At 38.9% G+C, this 18,351-nt stretch overlaps 1 protein-coding gene across 4 annotated transcripts in view; it reads right to left on the reverse strand.

Moving 5' to 3' along the window:
* Nucleotides 1–18,351, reverse strand: part of ARL15 (ADP ribosylation factor like GTPase 15) — a 394,521-nt gene that overhangs the window by 274,828 nt on the left and 101,342 nt on the right. Inside the window, exon 1 of one of the 4 annotated variants that reach the window (XM_021939361.2) lies at nt 7,745–8,832. The exons of the other annotated variants lie outside the window; for them this stretch is intronic. Within the exon in view, the coding sequence (XP_021795053.1) occupies nt 7,745–7,801 (57 nt within the window). The 5' untranslated portion in view covers nt 7,802–8,832. Of the gene's footprint in view, nt 1–7,744; nt 8,833–18,351 lie in introns of those variants that run through there. 4 annotated transcript variants of the gene reach the window in all.

Raw genomic sequence — 18,351 nt, forward strand, 5'->3', positions numbered from 1 at the left:
GACCCAAAGAATAGGTGATTTGGCAAAGGTGACTCAGCTAATAAGTGATGGAGTGGGAATCAAGCCCAGAAATCTGGCTGTAGAGTTTGACTGCTCCCCTTCCAAACAGCGGAAAAGCTGTAGCCCATCTTCTCCTGTGTGCTACCAAGCAAACCTGTGCTATTCTGATGAACATGCTAGCACATATTCATCAAAACAGAAGAGGAGCCTACCTGATTCTTTTTAATGTCAGCATAGAATTATATTGTATGCCTACCCCGAAATTTATCAGTCTCCATTTGGTGGCTAAATACATGGTTAATTTTAAACTATATAGAATTTAGATTTTTAGAGCTAGAAAATACCTTAAAGAATATGTTTTATGGAATCAAAAGTTCTCAAGATAGATGAACATACTAAAGCCCTAAATCTTGAAGCATATTCATCAAAAAGATCACAGGTTTCCTTGGTAGCAGACAGGAGAGGGTAGGCTGCAGCTTTTTCCACTATTTAGAAGTTGAGTGCTCAAATTCGAGAGCCAGATTTCTGAGTTTGATTCCCACTCCAACACTTACTCAGCCACCTTTGCCAAATCACCTAAAAAACTGGGCCACCTTTGCCAAATCACCTAAGTTATTTGGTCCTGTTTTCTCATCCCAGTAATGGGACTAATATACAGTTGCTGTCAGGATTAAATTAGTTACAATGTAAAGTACTTAGAGTATTGACTTAGAAATAAAGCAGTAAGTGCTAATAATAATTATTATTATTATTTATGCCATACTAGTTCAAGCGTACCTTAAAAAGTTATTAAAATTTCTGTTCTTGGTGTGGGTAGAACAGAAAACACAAACTTTTGGTTGTTACTTGAGATTTTGGCATTTACACATTCAATGCTATTTCTTCATTATTCTTTCATTATTAAAATATAAAACTGTGATTAAACAGCTGCAGTGGGATATACTGAATTATAAAGGATTTGAGTATATTAAACTGAAATAGGATTCCAAACAGAAATGTGAACATATATTTCTGCTAGAATTGTTTGTTACCTATAGAAGCCTCCTTCAAATGAGAAATGGAAGAAAACAAGAAAATAAAAATCATCAGTCCTACTGCATTTTCATTCATATGAGTTTCACAATAAAGGATGAAAACTTTAAACTCTGAAGAATATACTAGTCAATATATATTGATTCTTCAGTAGTAAAAACACCTGAGATATTTTTGGGAAACAGATATGTTCATTTCAGCTCTTCACAACATATAGATTTGTACTTCCTTTCACATTCGTGGTATTTGTTTTCAGATTTTTTTTTTTTTAATTTTTTTACTTGAACACACTAGACTGAAGTGTAGTAGCAGAGTCCAAATTGTTTGAACATCTTTCAGCTGCAAGAACACAACATTATCAGGCAATTCATTGTAAAAAAAGCAGCATGAATTTGTCTGGGTGTTCTCCAGGTAATGAGAAATATCTCATGAATGCCAGGGAAAGAACTTTAAATGACTGCTCTTTTAACACACCTTTCAGGCAAATGTCTTAAGGCCAGTGTCACAGAAAAGCACCTGAGCGGGAGGGGGTGCCCCTGCTTCATGATCACACTAGCTCTGAACATAATTAAAACTAATCCTTTTACCTGCCTACATTTTTTACAAGCACTCTGTTCAGTACAGTACATAAAAAAGGTCTGCATGTTTTATACCAAGATTCAATCAGTACTTCAACATTTGGGGGGGAAATGCAAGTCCAAACAACAGCAGTTCTTTCACTTATTTAAAACATTCAGCTATTTTAAAAGGCTTAGAAAACACAGAGCATAATGATGTATCAAAATGACAAGTCCTCATCGGAGGCACTGCATCCAAATTTGCTTACCTCAAGCTTTGAAAAACAGCCAAGATATGAAAACTCTAGAGAAGGAAAAACTTATGCCATGACTTGCATTAAGAAATAGGCTATAGAAACAACAAGTGGTTACAAACCAATTGAGGTACTTACGTTACCCGAGGAAGGATGATAAAAGAATTATCTAAAAAATTAGTTGATATAATCATAAACAATACCCTAAAAGGGTTACCTGTACAAGAGTTAGGCAGAGGTCAGTGTTGCTCTGTCCTCACATTCATGGTATGACTGAGAGAAAATACAGGGAATATCTTCACTTAGGTCACAGAAAATACATTTCACCTGGCAATAAGCACTTCAGCTGTTGATGACAAACTTTTTATACACAATTTTATTCATCTTTCCATACTCTATCACACATAGGCGAAAACAACAACTCAATAAACTGAACCACAATTATACTTCTTCTGCAACGCTTCTTCTCACACTTTATTGAAACGTCACTTGTTATAACAACAAAAAGCCTACCTTCTCAACTAATCAGATTTACTTTCACCACTTTTTTGCAGCTCAGTCGGATGATCACGATACATATAACACCTATGCCCTTTGTCTCCAATTAAATCCCTCATATTCAGTGGGTTAGGGAAAAAAAAAAAAAAAGTTGAGTGATTCTATTTATCTCAATAGCTTTCCTTGGTTTTACCCTCAGTTCAAATCTATGGCTGACCAGAGAGAAGACCAGAGCACAATATCTCCATGGCCTTAGTCCTGACTCCATAATGAATGACTTTGAGTTTCTTTTCCCAGGTGCACCTCTTCCCATCCTTCTCAATTCCTTCACTCTATACTTCACCAACTACCCCACACCCACCTCACTCTACACCTCACCAACTACCCCATACCCACCACATCACCATGAAAGGAATAAGCTTTTGTGTTTTCAGAGTCTGAGATATGAAAAAGATTCTTTGCTTGGTCAAACTTCAGTCAGGCTTCCGAACCTTCTCCTAAACCCATCTGTGCACTTCTTTGTGAAATCCCATTTTAGCAAAGAGCCTGGCTAAGTCAGTTCAGCGAGAACCCCCATATCTAATTTGATCATCCTTCTCCACCATCCCCCAGGTGATGTCTGATCACCTCAGCCAGTCTTCTGCAAGAATCCTGTTAGGTTGGTTTAGCCAGAATCCCCCTTACCCCTTATGTTTCTTCTTAGTAATTTTCCATCCACTGACCCCCACCCTGCTCTTTGGCTATAAATTCCTACCTCCCCATGCTATATTTGAAACTGAACTCAATCTTTCCTCTTGCACTGCAAGAACCCATTGCAGTGGTCCCTATACCTATGGTGATGGTCCTGAATAGTCTTCCCGGCCTTTACTGAGCATCATTGAATAATTTTTCTTTAACATGTAACCCAAAGTCACAATGGACCATCTCCTTGACCTCCTAACTTTAGTAACTAGGGCCTCTTAGAAAACCTCGAGTCAGAATTTAAAATTATATAGGCATAAAAATCAAGTGACCAAGCTATGTAACTGGCAGGAAATTCAAAGCAAGAAGGAATACCCTCACAGCCCAAAAACATGGGTACCAACTAGAGTATATGGCACAAATAAATTCAAAATTTGACATTTTGAAAGTCATATGAATGAGCTCTCTCTTTAGCTCAAGTTTAATGACTCCTGTCCCTTTAAGAAGTTTCTTATTTATTTCTTAGGCAAGTGTAATTAAGAAACAACCAGCCATATTGTAGAATAATCAAGATAGAAAAATTATATTTGTATAATTTGTGTGATACAGTATATGGTAGGCAGAATAATGGCTCCTCTAAAAGATATCCATATCCTAACCCCTGGAACCTGTGACTGTTACATGGCCAGGGGGCATTAAGGTTACTAATCAGCTGACCTTACAAATATTATCCTGAATTAATCCAGGTAGGCTCAATGTAATCACAATTGTCCTTAAGCAGAAAGGAGAAGTCAGAAGAGTCAGAATCAGGGAGATGGCACTGTAAGAAAGACTGACTAATCACCACTGGCTTTGAAAATGAAAAGGAATTCAGGCGACCCCTAGAAGCTGAAAAAGGCAAGAAAAGGGAATCTCCTCTAGAGCCTGCAAAAAGGAATGCAGCCTGGCTGACATCTTAGTTTCATCCTGGTGAGACCATTTTGAACTTCTGACTGCCAGAACTGTAAAGTAATAAAATGGTGTTGTTTTAAGCTACTTAGTATGTGGTAATATGTTATATCAGCAATACAAAACTAATACAAGTGGGATGCCAAACAATGAATAATAAAGACCTAGCTCTTTCCAGTTATATAAAAGGTCATTTCATACGTAATTATCCTTAAAGTATTTGGAAGGGAGGGTGTTGTTTTCTTTGTACCTATTTACAAGGTTTTCTAAAGTCAAATTATTATCTGAAATATCACTTTTCATGAATAAAATCAATGGAAAAAAGTCTTCATAGATTTCTGATGTGCCAGAATATATCCAATACATAAGCAATATATACCAGAAGTCCTAGGGAAGCACCGTTTTTCTATTATAAGGATGGAAAAAGTTAATGTCATTATTCCCCATTCTATGCCATGATTTCAGGGGATTCCCTATTTTCCAAGTACTTATATAAAGCTCCCAAATTATCTTTAAAATAATCCTAGCTTGTTTTCTCCTCACAACTTGGCCTCATTTTACTCTCCTGAATCAAGTAAGTCCCATCCCACTCCACCCTTACCATATTCAGCTCCGCACTCCCCGCTTCACTGTTAAATACACATTTCTTGGTGTAAACCTCAGGGGACACAAATCAGCTTTAATACCAACAGAAAATATAATTATCCCTAATCAATTAGATACAAAGAGTTTTAATATATTTCAAAACCAAACTGAGCAACATTTAACTTCTCTTGGTCACTCACCATTAACCTTAACTATATAGCATATAGCCAAGAATATCAACTTCTGTAAAAACAAAATATTTCGCAGCATCACAACTCCCCTTTCTTATCCATTGGAATAGATTCTGGATAATCAACTATTTTATATTTAACACTATTTGATGTCTTTTTATAAGAACAAATTAAATACAAATAATAATCTCTTGTTTTTATTTCCTTCTATAAAGTCTGTGAAAGTATGAGAAACTATCCAATGACTAAAGTCAATTCTATAAAATTATATTTTAGGGGATCTCCATGTCACACACACAAGCTTCTACTTCCCCTCAGTAATACTGGTTTTAAGATTCTTGAAGATAATTTTAATCATGACAACATTTTTATGTATGTGTGGAGCCATCAGCTAGTACCATTCCGTGTAAGGAACCACTGTTGGTCAATAACGTTTTCAGTAATCCATAGTGAACTGAGGAAAACCAAGAACAAAAAGGGTTGGTTGGTTGGTTTCCCATAAAACTACCTTTTTTTCAATTTAAAAGGACTTATTTATTCAAAGATTATAATCTTCCTACAGGCAGGGGCAGGAGGGTATTAAAGTCATGAACTGAACTTAGTAATAGTCCCTGAGGGTTGTTTTTCTAATGTCCTTATTGGCAAACTAAGTCCCACCTTTGCCCACCCGCCAAAGTTTTTTTATTTACTTTTAATATTATGGTTCTATAAAATCCAAAAATCTGGAAGCTGCCACCTAAACAACTTTGAAAATTTCAGTGGTAAAGGACATAGTGGTACATACAATTTTCTTTTCGAGAGAGGAAATCAACATCTGTGTTTATAAAATGTTAACCAAACCACAAAATATCTTTTTGTGATAATTATATTAATAACAGTGAGGGTGAAGACAAGACTGAACTTTTCCATCCATGAAGACACATGATGAAAAACAAATCACATATAACTATTACATATGCCAGACTCCATTCTATTTGCTGTAATTCCCACAGGAGACGTGCAGGAATTCTGCACTGCCCATGTTTTCAGGAATTAGGACTTTGACTTTTCCTTCCCTCTCCAAGTTTCTGCTGAGAACCCAGTCTTAAACTGTCATAAATAAGGTAAGACTTTTGGCAGACGTACACTGCTTTGAATTGCTCATCTGTACCTATATTGCCTAAATATGAATCTCCATTATCCCCTTGGCAATTACATTAACTCCAGACGGTGGCCTTCTTAAAATCCAGACAAATTACCCAATGCCCAGACTTCTTTCTAGAAACTAAAGATAATGCACACAACTCTCTAAAGTTTCCAGTCAGATCTTGCACTTTTTTCTCAACCTCTTTACATTTCAGTGCAGATGAATAAGAGTTTAAAACGTAAAGGAGCTGATGCTTAAAAGCACACCCTAGGTATTTTGGATCAAGGGCCATAATCAAAGGATCAGTTCTGAACATTGTACTGATTTTGGAGCAAACAAAGCTCATTTAGTAGTTATCGCTCAGAATCCAATCCAGGTATTTGTGTAGCTTGTGCACTGTTTTTCATGGCAGTACCTGGAGGAATGTATAGTCATTTACTAAGAATCATCTTTGCTATCAATTCCCTTGCTTTTATTTTTATTTATTTGTTTATTTATTTATTTTTGAGATGGAGTCTGACTCTTTTTGCCCAGGCTGAAGTGCAGTGGCACAATCTTGGCTCACTGCAACCTCCGCCTCCCGGGTTCAAGCGATTCTCCTACCTCAGCCTCCCAAGTAGCTGGGATTTACACGTGTGAGCCACCACGCCCAGCCTCCCTTGAACTTTTCTAACTCCCTTGGTTGCACACTCCTCAAAAATCCCAACAACTGCTATGGCATGAAGAGCTCTCACTTTGGGTGAAGTACTTTCCAAGCACTTTGGAAGGATTATTGTATTTAATCCTCGTAACTCCCCTGGGAGGTATACGCTTTATATCAGGCCCCTGTGACTGTAAAGTCATCTGCTCAGAGATCGCTTGCCCAAGATGACACAGCTAACAAGATTTGGGATTTGAACACAGGTCTAACCTGCTTTCAAAAAATAAATAAATAAATAACCACTGCATTGCACTGCCTGTTAGGGAAAACCCATCAGGGAATAAAAAGGTATTCGAGCTAGTTTGTTCCAAACAGAACAAAAGTTTAGGGACTACCCTTGGCAAAATACCAAAGTCCCAGAATCATTGCCTCTCCTTACTGGCTGGCCCATTTGACACTTACTGAAGAGCAGTTCTTTGCCTTTAGAGTATAACCTTCCAGAAGCTGAGGGCTCTGTTAGTTAAACTATTACGCTAGAATTCCAACCAGCAACTGCAACCTGATACCATGTTCATGATTAATCATTCAACAAATTTTATTTGAGCACCACCATAATTAAGTAACTGTTAAGTAATTGAAATTCTGCTGTGGAGGACTAAATATGTGAAAGCCATGTTCCTGTCCTCTAGGAACTACTGGTCAAAGGCACAGTAAAAACAAAGACTGCTCCAGAAACAGTAACTAAAGTTACCTGATGACCACTTCTAACTTCCTTGTCCTTTTCCTCAAATTCATAATTTTCTGGGGAATGGAGAAGGAAGACATGAACACTGTTTAATACTTAAAAAATATCTACTGGAACAGACTAAATTGTCCTCCTTCCCTCTTATTCTTCCTCTGGTTTGGCCCTTTCTCCTCTAACCCCAGAATCTGTATTTTTTCTTTGGCTAATCTAGATTAGTGATATCAAATTAAGAGAACTGGACAGGAAAAACAAAACAAACCAAACAGTGGGAGTAATAAATATATTATATTGATCTGGCCCAAAGTCTATGTCTGTTTAATCCTAGTCGTTACATAGTTTCTGTACAGTTGCAAGGGGGTAAAAAACTAATCCCAGCACCTCAAATACCATAATTAGGACTTCTCGAAGCTTGAAAAGGGTGCCAGTAGGATCAACTTTCTGAGTTGGTACTCTTCATTCATTCAACCAATATTGACTGAGTACTCACCAGTACCAAGAGGTAGATATTTATAGTGAACAAGGAAGATATTCCCACAGCCCTCATGGAAGTTATAGTCTAGAAGGAAAGTCAATATTAAACAGAGTCAGAAATGCATGTTGAAATACTGTCAATGAGAAGCACTGTGAAGGGAAAGAACAGGGTGTCTCTTAAAAGTTTACCAGATTGTATACCGTGATACTTCAAAAAGCTGAGAGGGAAAGAAATCTAAGAGGTAAGTGATCATATTTAGATGAAGAGTTAGGAAAACCCTCTGTGGGGGATAAGAAAACAAAAAATATCTTAGCTGAAATAATTAGGAGTTAGCCAGACAAAAAATGAGGAGAACAACGTTTCATAAAGAAGGAACTATAGTTGTGTAAGCCCTGAGGGGAAAAAGAACTTGATTTGTCATGGAAACTGAAAAAGCTAGCATGGTCAAGAAGTAGCCATCAGGGAAAGAGGAGAACAAAAAAACACAAGAAAATGTAAGGGCAGCCAACGATATGAACACACCTAAACCAGAAGTCTTCAAATGACTTCCAATAACGTCTCTGATACAAAATAATAATGAATATTCAAAGCCCATATGTAGAAAAGTAAGCAATTAAAATACAATACATTTTCAAAATTCTCAAGTGACCAAGATTTGTAACTAGAAAGGCTCATTTAGTCCAATGAGCCCTACATCTTTCAAATAAGAAAGGAAACCCCATGCTCATGCATGAGATGCTGTCATCCTCTCTGAATCTCCTTTCTCAAAGCACCCAAGTTCCTCTAGCAGAGAGAGGAGTCTTGTTTGTCCTGAAGGGTTGTTCTACATCACATGATGACAATATCCTATACAAAAGGGACACAGAAGCCACTGGACGGTAGGTGCACAGGATGTGGCATGATACTAACTCCCATGGCCCCTTTCAATATGCAAATGCATGTGGGTATCTGTATGCACAGGGAGACTAAGAGAATTTTAAAAAGAGGCCAAACTGCACTTAAAACCCCTCCAAAAGAGACATTTTACTTCACCCCCAATGTTTTCTCTTCTTAAAAACACGACAGTCGCCGGGCGCGGTGGCTCACTCCTGTAATCCCAGCACTTTGGGAGGCCGAGAAGGGTGGATCACCAGGTCAGGAGATCAAGACCATCCTCGCTAACATGGTGAAACCCCATCTCTACTAAAAATACAAAAAATTAGCCAGGTGCGGTCACCGGCGCCTGTAGTCCCAGCTACTTGGGAGGCTGAGGCAGGAAAATGGTGTGAACCTGGGAGGCAGAGCTTGCAGTGAGCCGAGATTGCCGCCACTGCACTCCAGCCTGGACGACAGAGCAAGACTCAAAAAAAAAAAAAAAAAAAACAGGGGGCGGAGCAAGATGGCCTAATAGGAACAGCTCCAGTCTCCAACTCCCAGCACGAGCGACACAGAAGACAGGTGATTTCTGCGTTTTCAACTGAGGTACTGGGTTTATCTCACTAGGGAGTGCCGGACAATCGGTGCTGGTCAGCTGCTGCAGCCCGACCAGCGAGAGCTGAAGCAGGGGGAGGCATCACCTCACCTAGGAAGCCCAAGGGGGAAGGGAATCCCTTTTCCTAGTCAGGGGAACTGAGACACACAACACCTGGAAAAACGGGTAACTCCCACCCCAATACTGCGCTCTACCAAGGATCTTAGCAAACAGGCACACCAGGAGACTATATCCCACACCTGGCCGGGAGGGTCCCACTCCGCCCACAGAGCCTCCCTCATTGCTAGCACAGCAAGGCAGCCGCGAGGCTGGGGGAGGGGCGCCCGCCATTGCTGAGGCTTAAGTAGATAAACAAAGCAGCTGGGAAGCTCGAACTGGGTGGAGCTCACAGCAGCTCAAGGAGTCCTGCCTGTCTCTGTAGACTCCACCTCTGGGGACAGGGCAGAGCTAAACAACAACAACAACAACAACAAAAAGCAGCTGAAACCTCTGCAGATGCAAACGACTCTGACAGCTTTGAAGTGAGCAGTGGATCTCCCAACACGGAGGTTGAGATCTGAGAACGGACAGACTGCCTGCTCCAGTGGGTCCCTGATCCCTGAGTAGCCTAACTGGGAGACATCCACCACTAGGGGCAGACCTACACCCCACAGTTCACACGGTGGAGTACACCCCTGAGAGGAAGCTTCCATAGCAAGAATCAGACAGGTACACTCGCTGTTCAGCAATATTCTATCTTCTGCAGCCTCTGCTGCTGATACCCAGGCAAACAGGGTCTGGAGTGGACCTCAAGCAATCTCCAACAGACCTACAGCTGAGGGTCCTGACTGTTAGAAGGAAAACTAACAAACAGGAAGGTCACCCACACCAAAACCCCATCAGTACGTCACCATCATCAAAGACCAGAGGCAGATAAAACCACAAAGATGGGGAAAAAGCAGGGCAGAAAAGCTGGAAATTCAAAAAATAAGAGCGCATCGCCCCCTACAAAGGAACGCAGCTCATCGCCAGCAACGGATCAAAGCTGGACGGAGCATAACTTTGACGAGGTGAGAGAAGAAGCCTCCACTCCATCAAACTTCTCAGAGCTAAAGGAGGAATTACGTACCCAGCGCAAAGAAACTAAAAATCTTGAAAAAAAAGTGGAAGAATTGATAACTACAATAATTAATGCAGAGAAGGCCATAAACGAACTAACAGAGATGAAAACCATGACATCAGAAATACGTGACAAATGCACAAGCTTCAGTAACCGACTCGATCAACTGGAAGAAAGAGTATCAGTGATTGAGGATCAAATGAATGAAATGAAGTGAGAAGAGAAACCAAAAGAAAAAAGAAGAAAAATAAATGAACAAAGCCTGCAAGCAGTATGGGATTATGTAAAAAGACCAAATCTACGTCTCATTGGGGTGCCTGAAAGTTAGGGGGAAAATGGAACCAAGTTGGAAAACACTCTTCAGGATATCATCCAGGAGAACTTCCCCAACCTACTAGGGCAGACCAACATTCAAATTCAGGAAATACAGAGAACGCCACAAAGATACTCCTCGAGAAGAGCAACTCCAAGACACATAATTGCCAGATTCACCAAAGTTGAAATGAAGGAAAAAATCTTAAGGGCAGCCAGAGAGAAAGGTCGGGTTACCCACACAGGGAAGCCCATCAGACTAACAGCAGATCTCTCGGCAGAAACTCTACAAGCCAGAAGAGAGTGGGGGCCAATATTCAACATTCTTAAAGAAAAGAATTTTAAACCCAGAATTTCATATCCAGCCAAACTAAGTTTCATAAGTGAAGGAGAAATAAAATCCTTTACAGATAAGCAAATGCTTAGAGATTTTGTCACCACTAGGCCTGCCTTACAAGAGACCCTGAAGGAAGCACTCAACATGGAAAGGAACAACCGGTACCAGCCATTGCAAAAACATGCCAAAATGTAAAGACCATCGAGGCTAGGAAGAAACTGCATCAACTAACGAGCAAAATAACCAGTTAATATCATAATGGCAGGATCAAGTTCACACATAACAATCTTAACCTTAAATGTAAATGGACTAAATGCTCCAATTAAGAGACACAGACTGGCAAACTGGATAAAGAGTCAAGACCCATCAGTCTGCTGTATTCAGGAGACCCATCTCACACGCAGAGACATACATAGGCTCAAAATAAAGGGATGGAGGAAGATTTACCAAGCAAATGGAGAACAAAAAAAAGCAGGGGTTGCAATACTAGTCTCTGATAAAACAGACTTTAAACCATCAAAAATCAAAAGAGACAAAGAAGGCCATTACATAATGGTAAAGGGATCAATTCAACAGGAAGAGCTAACTATCCTAAATATATATGCACCCAATACAGGAGCACCCAGATTCATAAAGCAAGTCCTTAGAGACTTACAAAGAGACTTAGACTCCCATACAATAATAATGGGAGACTTCAACACTCCACTGTCAACATTAGACAGATCAACGAGACAGAAAGTTAACAAGGATATCCAGGAATTGAACTCATCTCTGCAGCAAGCAGACCTAATAGACATCTATAGAACTCTCCACCCCAAATCAACAGAATATACATTCTTCTCAGCACCACATCGTACTTACTCCAAAATTGACCATATAATTGGAAGTAAAGCACTCCTCAGCAAATGTACAAGAACAGAAATTATAACAAACTGTCTCTCAGACCACAGTGCAATCAAACTAGAACTCAGGACTAAGAAACTCAATCAAAACCGCTCAACTACATGGAAACTGAACAACCTGCTCCTGAATGACTACTGGGTACATAACGAAATGAAGGCAGAAATAAAGATGTTCTTTGAAACCAATGAGAACAAAGATACAACATACCAGAATCTCTGGGACACATTTAAAGCAGTGTGTAGAGGGAAATTTATAGCACTAAATGCCCACAAGAGAAAGCAGGAAAGATCTAAAATTGACACTCTAACATCGCAATTAAAAGAACTAGAGAAGCAAGAGCAAACACATTCGAAAGCTAGCAGAAGGCAAGAAATAACTAAGATCAGAGCAGAACTGAAGGAGATAGAGACACAAAAAACCCTCCAAAAAATCAATGAATCCAGGAGTTGGTTTTTTGAAAAGATCAACAAAATTGACAGACCACTAGCAAGACTAATAAAGAAGAAAAGAGAGAAGAATCAAATCGACGCAATTAAAAATGATAAAGGGGATATCACCACCGACCCCACAGAAATACAAACTACCATCAGAGAATACTATAAACACCTCTACGCAAATAAACTGGAAAATCTAGAAGAAATGGATAATTTCCTGGACACTTACACTCTTCCAAGACTAAACCAGGAAGAAGTTGAATCCCTGAATAGACCAATAGTAGGCTCTGAAATTGAGGCAATAATTAATAGCCTACCAACCAAAAAAAGTCCAGGACCAGATGGATTCACAGCTGAATTCTACCAGAGGTATAAGGAGGAGTTGGTACCATTCCTTCTGAAACTATTCCAATCAATAGAAAAAGAGGGAATCCTCCCTAACTCATTTTATGAGGCCAACATCATCCTGATACCAAAGCCTGGCAGAGACACAACAAAAAAAGAGAATTTTAGACCAATATCCCTGATGAACATCGATGCAAAAATCCTCAATAAAATACTGGCAAACCGGATTCAGCAACACATCAAAAAGCTTATCCACCATGATCAAGTGGGCTTCATCCCTGGGATGCAAGGCTGGTTCAACATTCGCAAATCAATAAACATAATCCAGCATATAAACAGAACCAAAGACAAGAACCACATGATTATCTCAATAGATGCAGAAAAGGCTTTTGACAAAATTCAACAGCCCTTCATGCTAAAAACGCTCAATAAATTCGGTATTGATGGAACGTACCTCAAAATAATAAGAGCTATTTATGACAAACCCATAGCCAATATCATACTGAATGGGCAAAAACTGGAAAAATTCCCTTTGAAAACTGGCACAAGACAGGGATGCCCTCTCTCACCACTCCTATTCAACATAGTGTTGGAAGTTCTGGCCAGGGCAATCAGACAAGAGAAAGAAATAAAGGGTATTCAATTAGGAAAAGAAGTCAAATTGTCCCTGTTTGCAGATGACATGATTGTATATTTAGAAAACCCCATTGTCTCAGCCCAAAATCTCCTTAAGCTGATAAGAAACTTCAGCAAAGTCTCAGGATACGAAATTAATGTGCAAAAATCACAAACATTCTTATACACCAGTAACAGACAAACAGAGAGCCAAATCATGAATGAACTTCCATTCACAATTGCTTCAAAGAGAATGAAATACCTAGGAATCCAACTTACAAGGGATGTAAAGGACCTCTTCAAGGAGAACTACAAGCCACTGCTCAGTGAAATAAAAGAGGATAGAAACAAATGGAAGAACATACCATGCTCATGGATAGGAAGAATCAATATTGTGAAAATGGCCATACTGCCCAAGGTAATTTGTAGATTCAATGCCATCCCCATCAAGCTACCAATGACTTTCTTCACAGAATTGGAAAAAACTGCTTTAAAGTTCATATGGAACCAAAAAAGAGCCCTCATTGCCAAGACAATCCTAAGTCAAAAGAACAAAGCTAGAGGCATCACGCTACCTGACTTCAAACTATACTACAAGGCTACAGTAACCAAAACAGCATGGTACTGATACCAAAACAGAGATATACACCAATGGAACAAAACAGAGTCCTCAGAAATAATACCACACATCTACAGCCATCTGATCTTTGACAAACCTCAGAAAAACAAGAAATGGGGAAAGGATTCCCTATTTAATAAATGCTGCTGGGAAAATTGGCTAGCCATAAGTAGAAAGCTGAAACTGGATCCTTTCCTTACTCCTTATACAAAAATTAATTCAAGATGGATTAGAGACTTAAATGTTAGACCTAAAACCATAAAAACCCTAGAAGAAAACCTAGGTAATACCATTCAGGACATAGGCATGGGCAAGGACTTCATGTCTAAAACACCAAAAGCAATGGCAACAAAAGCCAAAATTGACAAATGGGATCTAATTAAACTAAAGAGCTTCTGCACAGCAAAAGAAACTACCATCAGAGTGAACAGGCAACCTACAGAATGGGAGAAAATTTTTGCAATCTACTCATCTGACAAAGGGCTAATATCCAGAACTTACAAAGAACTCAAACAAATTTACAGGAAAAAAACAAAACAACCCCATCAAAAAGTGGGCAAAGGATATGAACAGACACTTCTCAAAAGAAGACATTCATACAGCCAACAGACACATGAAAAAATGCTCATCATCACTGGCCATCAGAGAAATGCAAATCAAAACCACAATGAGATACCATCTCACACCAGTTACAATGGCAATCATTAAAAAGTCAGGAAACAACAGGTGCTGGAGAGGATGTGGAGATATAGGAACACTTTTACACTGTTGGTGGAACTGTAAACTAGTTCAACCATTATGGAAAACAGTATGGCAATTCCTCAAGGATCTAGAACTAGAAGTACCATATGACCCAGCCATCCCATTACTGGGTATATACCCAAAGGATTACAAATCATGCTGCTATAAAGACACATGCACACGTATGCTTATTGCGGCACTATTCACAATAGCAAAGACTTGGAATCAACCCACATGTCCATCAGTGACAGACTGGATTAAGAAAATGTGGCACATATACACCATGGAATACTATGCAGCCATAAAAAAGGATGAGTTTGTGTCCTTTGTAGGGACATGGATGCAGCTGGAAACCATCATTCTCAGCAAACTATCACAAGAACAGAAAACCAAACACCGCATGTTCTCACTCATAGGTGGGAACTGAACAATGAGATCACTTGGACTCGGGTAGGGGAACATCACACACCGGGGCCTATCACGGGAAGGGGGGAGGGAGGAGGGATTGCATTGGGAGTTATACCTGATGTAAATGACGAGTTGATGGGTGCTGACGAGTTGATGGGTGCAGCACGCCAACATGGCACAAGTATACATATGTAACAAACCTGCACGTTATCCTCATGTACCCTAGAACTTAAAGTATAATAAAAAAAAAAAAGAAGAAAAAAAAAAAACCACGACAGTCATAAGCATCTACACACAGACAGAGAGTACTTCTATGGAGTCCTATTCCTGTTCTACAGAATTGTTCACACTGCACCTACACTTTCTGACCAAACTGCCTGTTGAGAAGACAATCTGTAGTTACACAAATGAGAAAAGACTTCTGATTAAAGTGGCAGGTTGAACACAGTCATTTAGTTCCACTTTCTCCTAAAATTGCACTAAAATGATTTTAAAAGACATTTTTTAAAAAAAGACAAACATACTTGGATATAAAAAATAACCACAACATTCTGGAAACTAGAAAGCAGAAGAACAAGTGGTAACTGGTCCAGCACACCAGAAGCTGACTCTAAACAGGCAGTGAAAAAAAGGGGAGCCACAAGACAGTTTGCTCCCTAGGATTCCCAAGAAGCTCAGGAATGGGTGGAATCCAAGATCCCTTATAAATGGGGATGAAGGAGGGACTAAAAACAAGAGGATTGGTTCAGATGCCTTTAAGGACTTAAGAGTTCTAGATCCTCTCTCTGATTTCACAGAGCTGGGCAACTGGCCCTGCCACCCTGGTAGAAGGCTACACCTTTTATTTTCTGTACTGAAGATCACCAGGCACATATTACAGCAGGAGGAATGTACAGAAAAGGAGAATTAAGTGAAACTTTAGCATAGTGAATATTGAGAGCCCAACGCCCTTTTTCCCCTTATTTCCCCCACCACGGAGGCCCAGGCTTACATTCTCCAGGTGGGAGCCTGAAAGATTCTTCTTTGGAATATCTAACCACCCCAAGAGAGAAAACCCAAAGGTATGTTTATTGGGAGCTCTCTGATAAAACAGCCAAATACCCATGGGAGAAACACACAGTAGGTAAATTTCACTCTTGCACACAGAACTCTGAATTAGCTTCATATGCCCCACTTTTAAATATAAATAGACAAGAATTGCCAAGCATCTAACAAAAGTCACTAATATGAAAGACAGAAACCTAACACAGGAAAAATTTTTTTTTAACTTGGGGTATGCAGTTACCCCATACAATGAGATGAAAACCTAATACATACATACATGCACATGCACACACACACATACACACACACACATATTCATACACCAAAGCACACCATGAAATTTCAGAAGACTAGAATTGCCAAACAGGATTAAAAACAAAATCATCACCACCACCAGAAAAAGTACTTCAGATGCAAAAGTTCATGATCAAAACAACGATGTTGCTCTGGATAGCAACAGCTAGAAGCTTAGAAATAAATGGCTTCATGACTTCAAAACTATGATGGACAATTATTTCCAAGCTAGAGTTCTATATCAACTAAACCATCAGTCGTGAGTCCAATAAGCAAAATCTCAAGAAAACTGACTTCCAATGAACTTTGGAGTAAGCTAAAGAACACAAAGACCTGGAAGCCAGCAAGCATCTTACAGAAGAAAGGGTCCCCTCAGCATGATAATTCAGGGGTCCCCCCAGAGACGACAGCCATGCAGCAGGGCTGGTCAACAACCAGTCCAGATTGGAGTAGATCAGAAGCTCTGAGAGAATGTCACCAAGAAGATGAACTAGATAGAATTTTATAGCATACCTATTTGAAATTATTAAGAAGAGATTTATACAACTCAAGAGAGACTGAATATTGACTGAATGATGAGGACATAGCAAACTAAGAAAATGACAAAATATGACAATGACTAACTCCAGAGAAAGTGGAGTTGAATAAAGGAGAAATCTTAATATGATAGCAATGAATGGCATTTATAAAGGCATAATAATATAAACACATGGATTTACCCAAAATGAGAACATTAACCACATGGGCAGAATGAAGGAGTAGGGGGAGGTAAAGACGTGTGTTGGGGTGAATGGGGAGAGAAAAGAGCGAAATCCTCAATTTCCAAAGCAGAAGCCAATAGACAATGCCTAAACCTGAAAAATCAAGAAGTAGCTATATAAGTATGTTAACTAGAATGATGGAGGTAAATATAAAGAGAGAGAGAGAGAGAGAGGCTAAATACAGTAGCTAAAATGGAGAAAGCTAGAGAAAGAGAAGTTAGAGAGGGCATTTGAAGGGAGGGAAAGAAGAAGAAGTCGACCATTGACCACTGGTTTTCACATAATAGGCTCTATAAGATTATTTGATCTTTTAGAAAATATTCATGTATAACTCTGATAAAAAAAAAAAAAAAAACGACGAAATAATAAAAAGCCAAGAAATATGGACTAGAATTGAATATTCACTTCTGTCTCCCTTATACTATTAGAAAAATACGTATACCTGTATTTTATAGCACAAGTAGTATCATTCTTTTTAAAGGACTATTTTGAGGTCTTCTTTAGCTTAAAGCCATATAATGAAAAAAAAAAATCATTCGCTTCAGGTCATTTCTTGTACCTAGACATTGGCCAGACATGCTGTATAAAGAGGCTAATATTTGAACAGTTACTTGCAAAGTCAACATTCTTCAGAGTGTTTGAAACTGACAGCCTTTCTTATTTTTTATCTTTTATTTATTCACAGCCTACCTTCTCTCTCAAAGAAGTAAGACAGCTAACTTTTTCTTACATGGCAACATTCTCTTCAAAATATAAAGATACACAGTGACTTAGAGGATTATAGAATGCTAATAAGACAGAATAGTTAAGGAGTTCTTTGAAAAAGGACAAAAAGGGACTAAATGGTACAAATAACATTAATTTATTCTTTGTGTCCTAATATTTGGCTTGAATACAATATCAAAATTATTTTCCTTAGCGTCTTCCATGAAAGCTGAAAAGGCAAAGAGGCATAACAAGTAAAATTAAGAAAAATATGCTTTTTCTTTGTTACTAAGTAGTTCTTCTAAAACGCAAGAGTTTTTTTGAGACAGAGTCTCGAAAAGCAAGACTTTTTTTTTTTTAGTGGTAAATTTATTTAAAAAAAAATTTTTTTTGAAATTATACTTTATGTTCTAGGGTACATGTGCACAACGCACAGGTTTGTTACATATGTATACATGAGCCATGTTGGTGTGCTGCACCCATTAACTCGTCATTTACATTGGGTATATCTCCTAATGCTATCCCTCTCCCTCC

The sequence above is a fragment of the Papio anubis genome, chromosome 5 (assembly GCF_008728515.1).
Source record: "Papio anubis isolate 15944 chromosome 5, Panubis1.0, whole genome shotgun sequence".
NCBI lineage: Eukaryota > Metazoa > Chordata > Mammalia > Primates > Cercopithecidae > Papio > Papio anubis.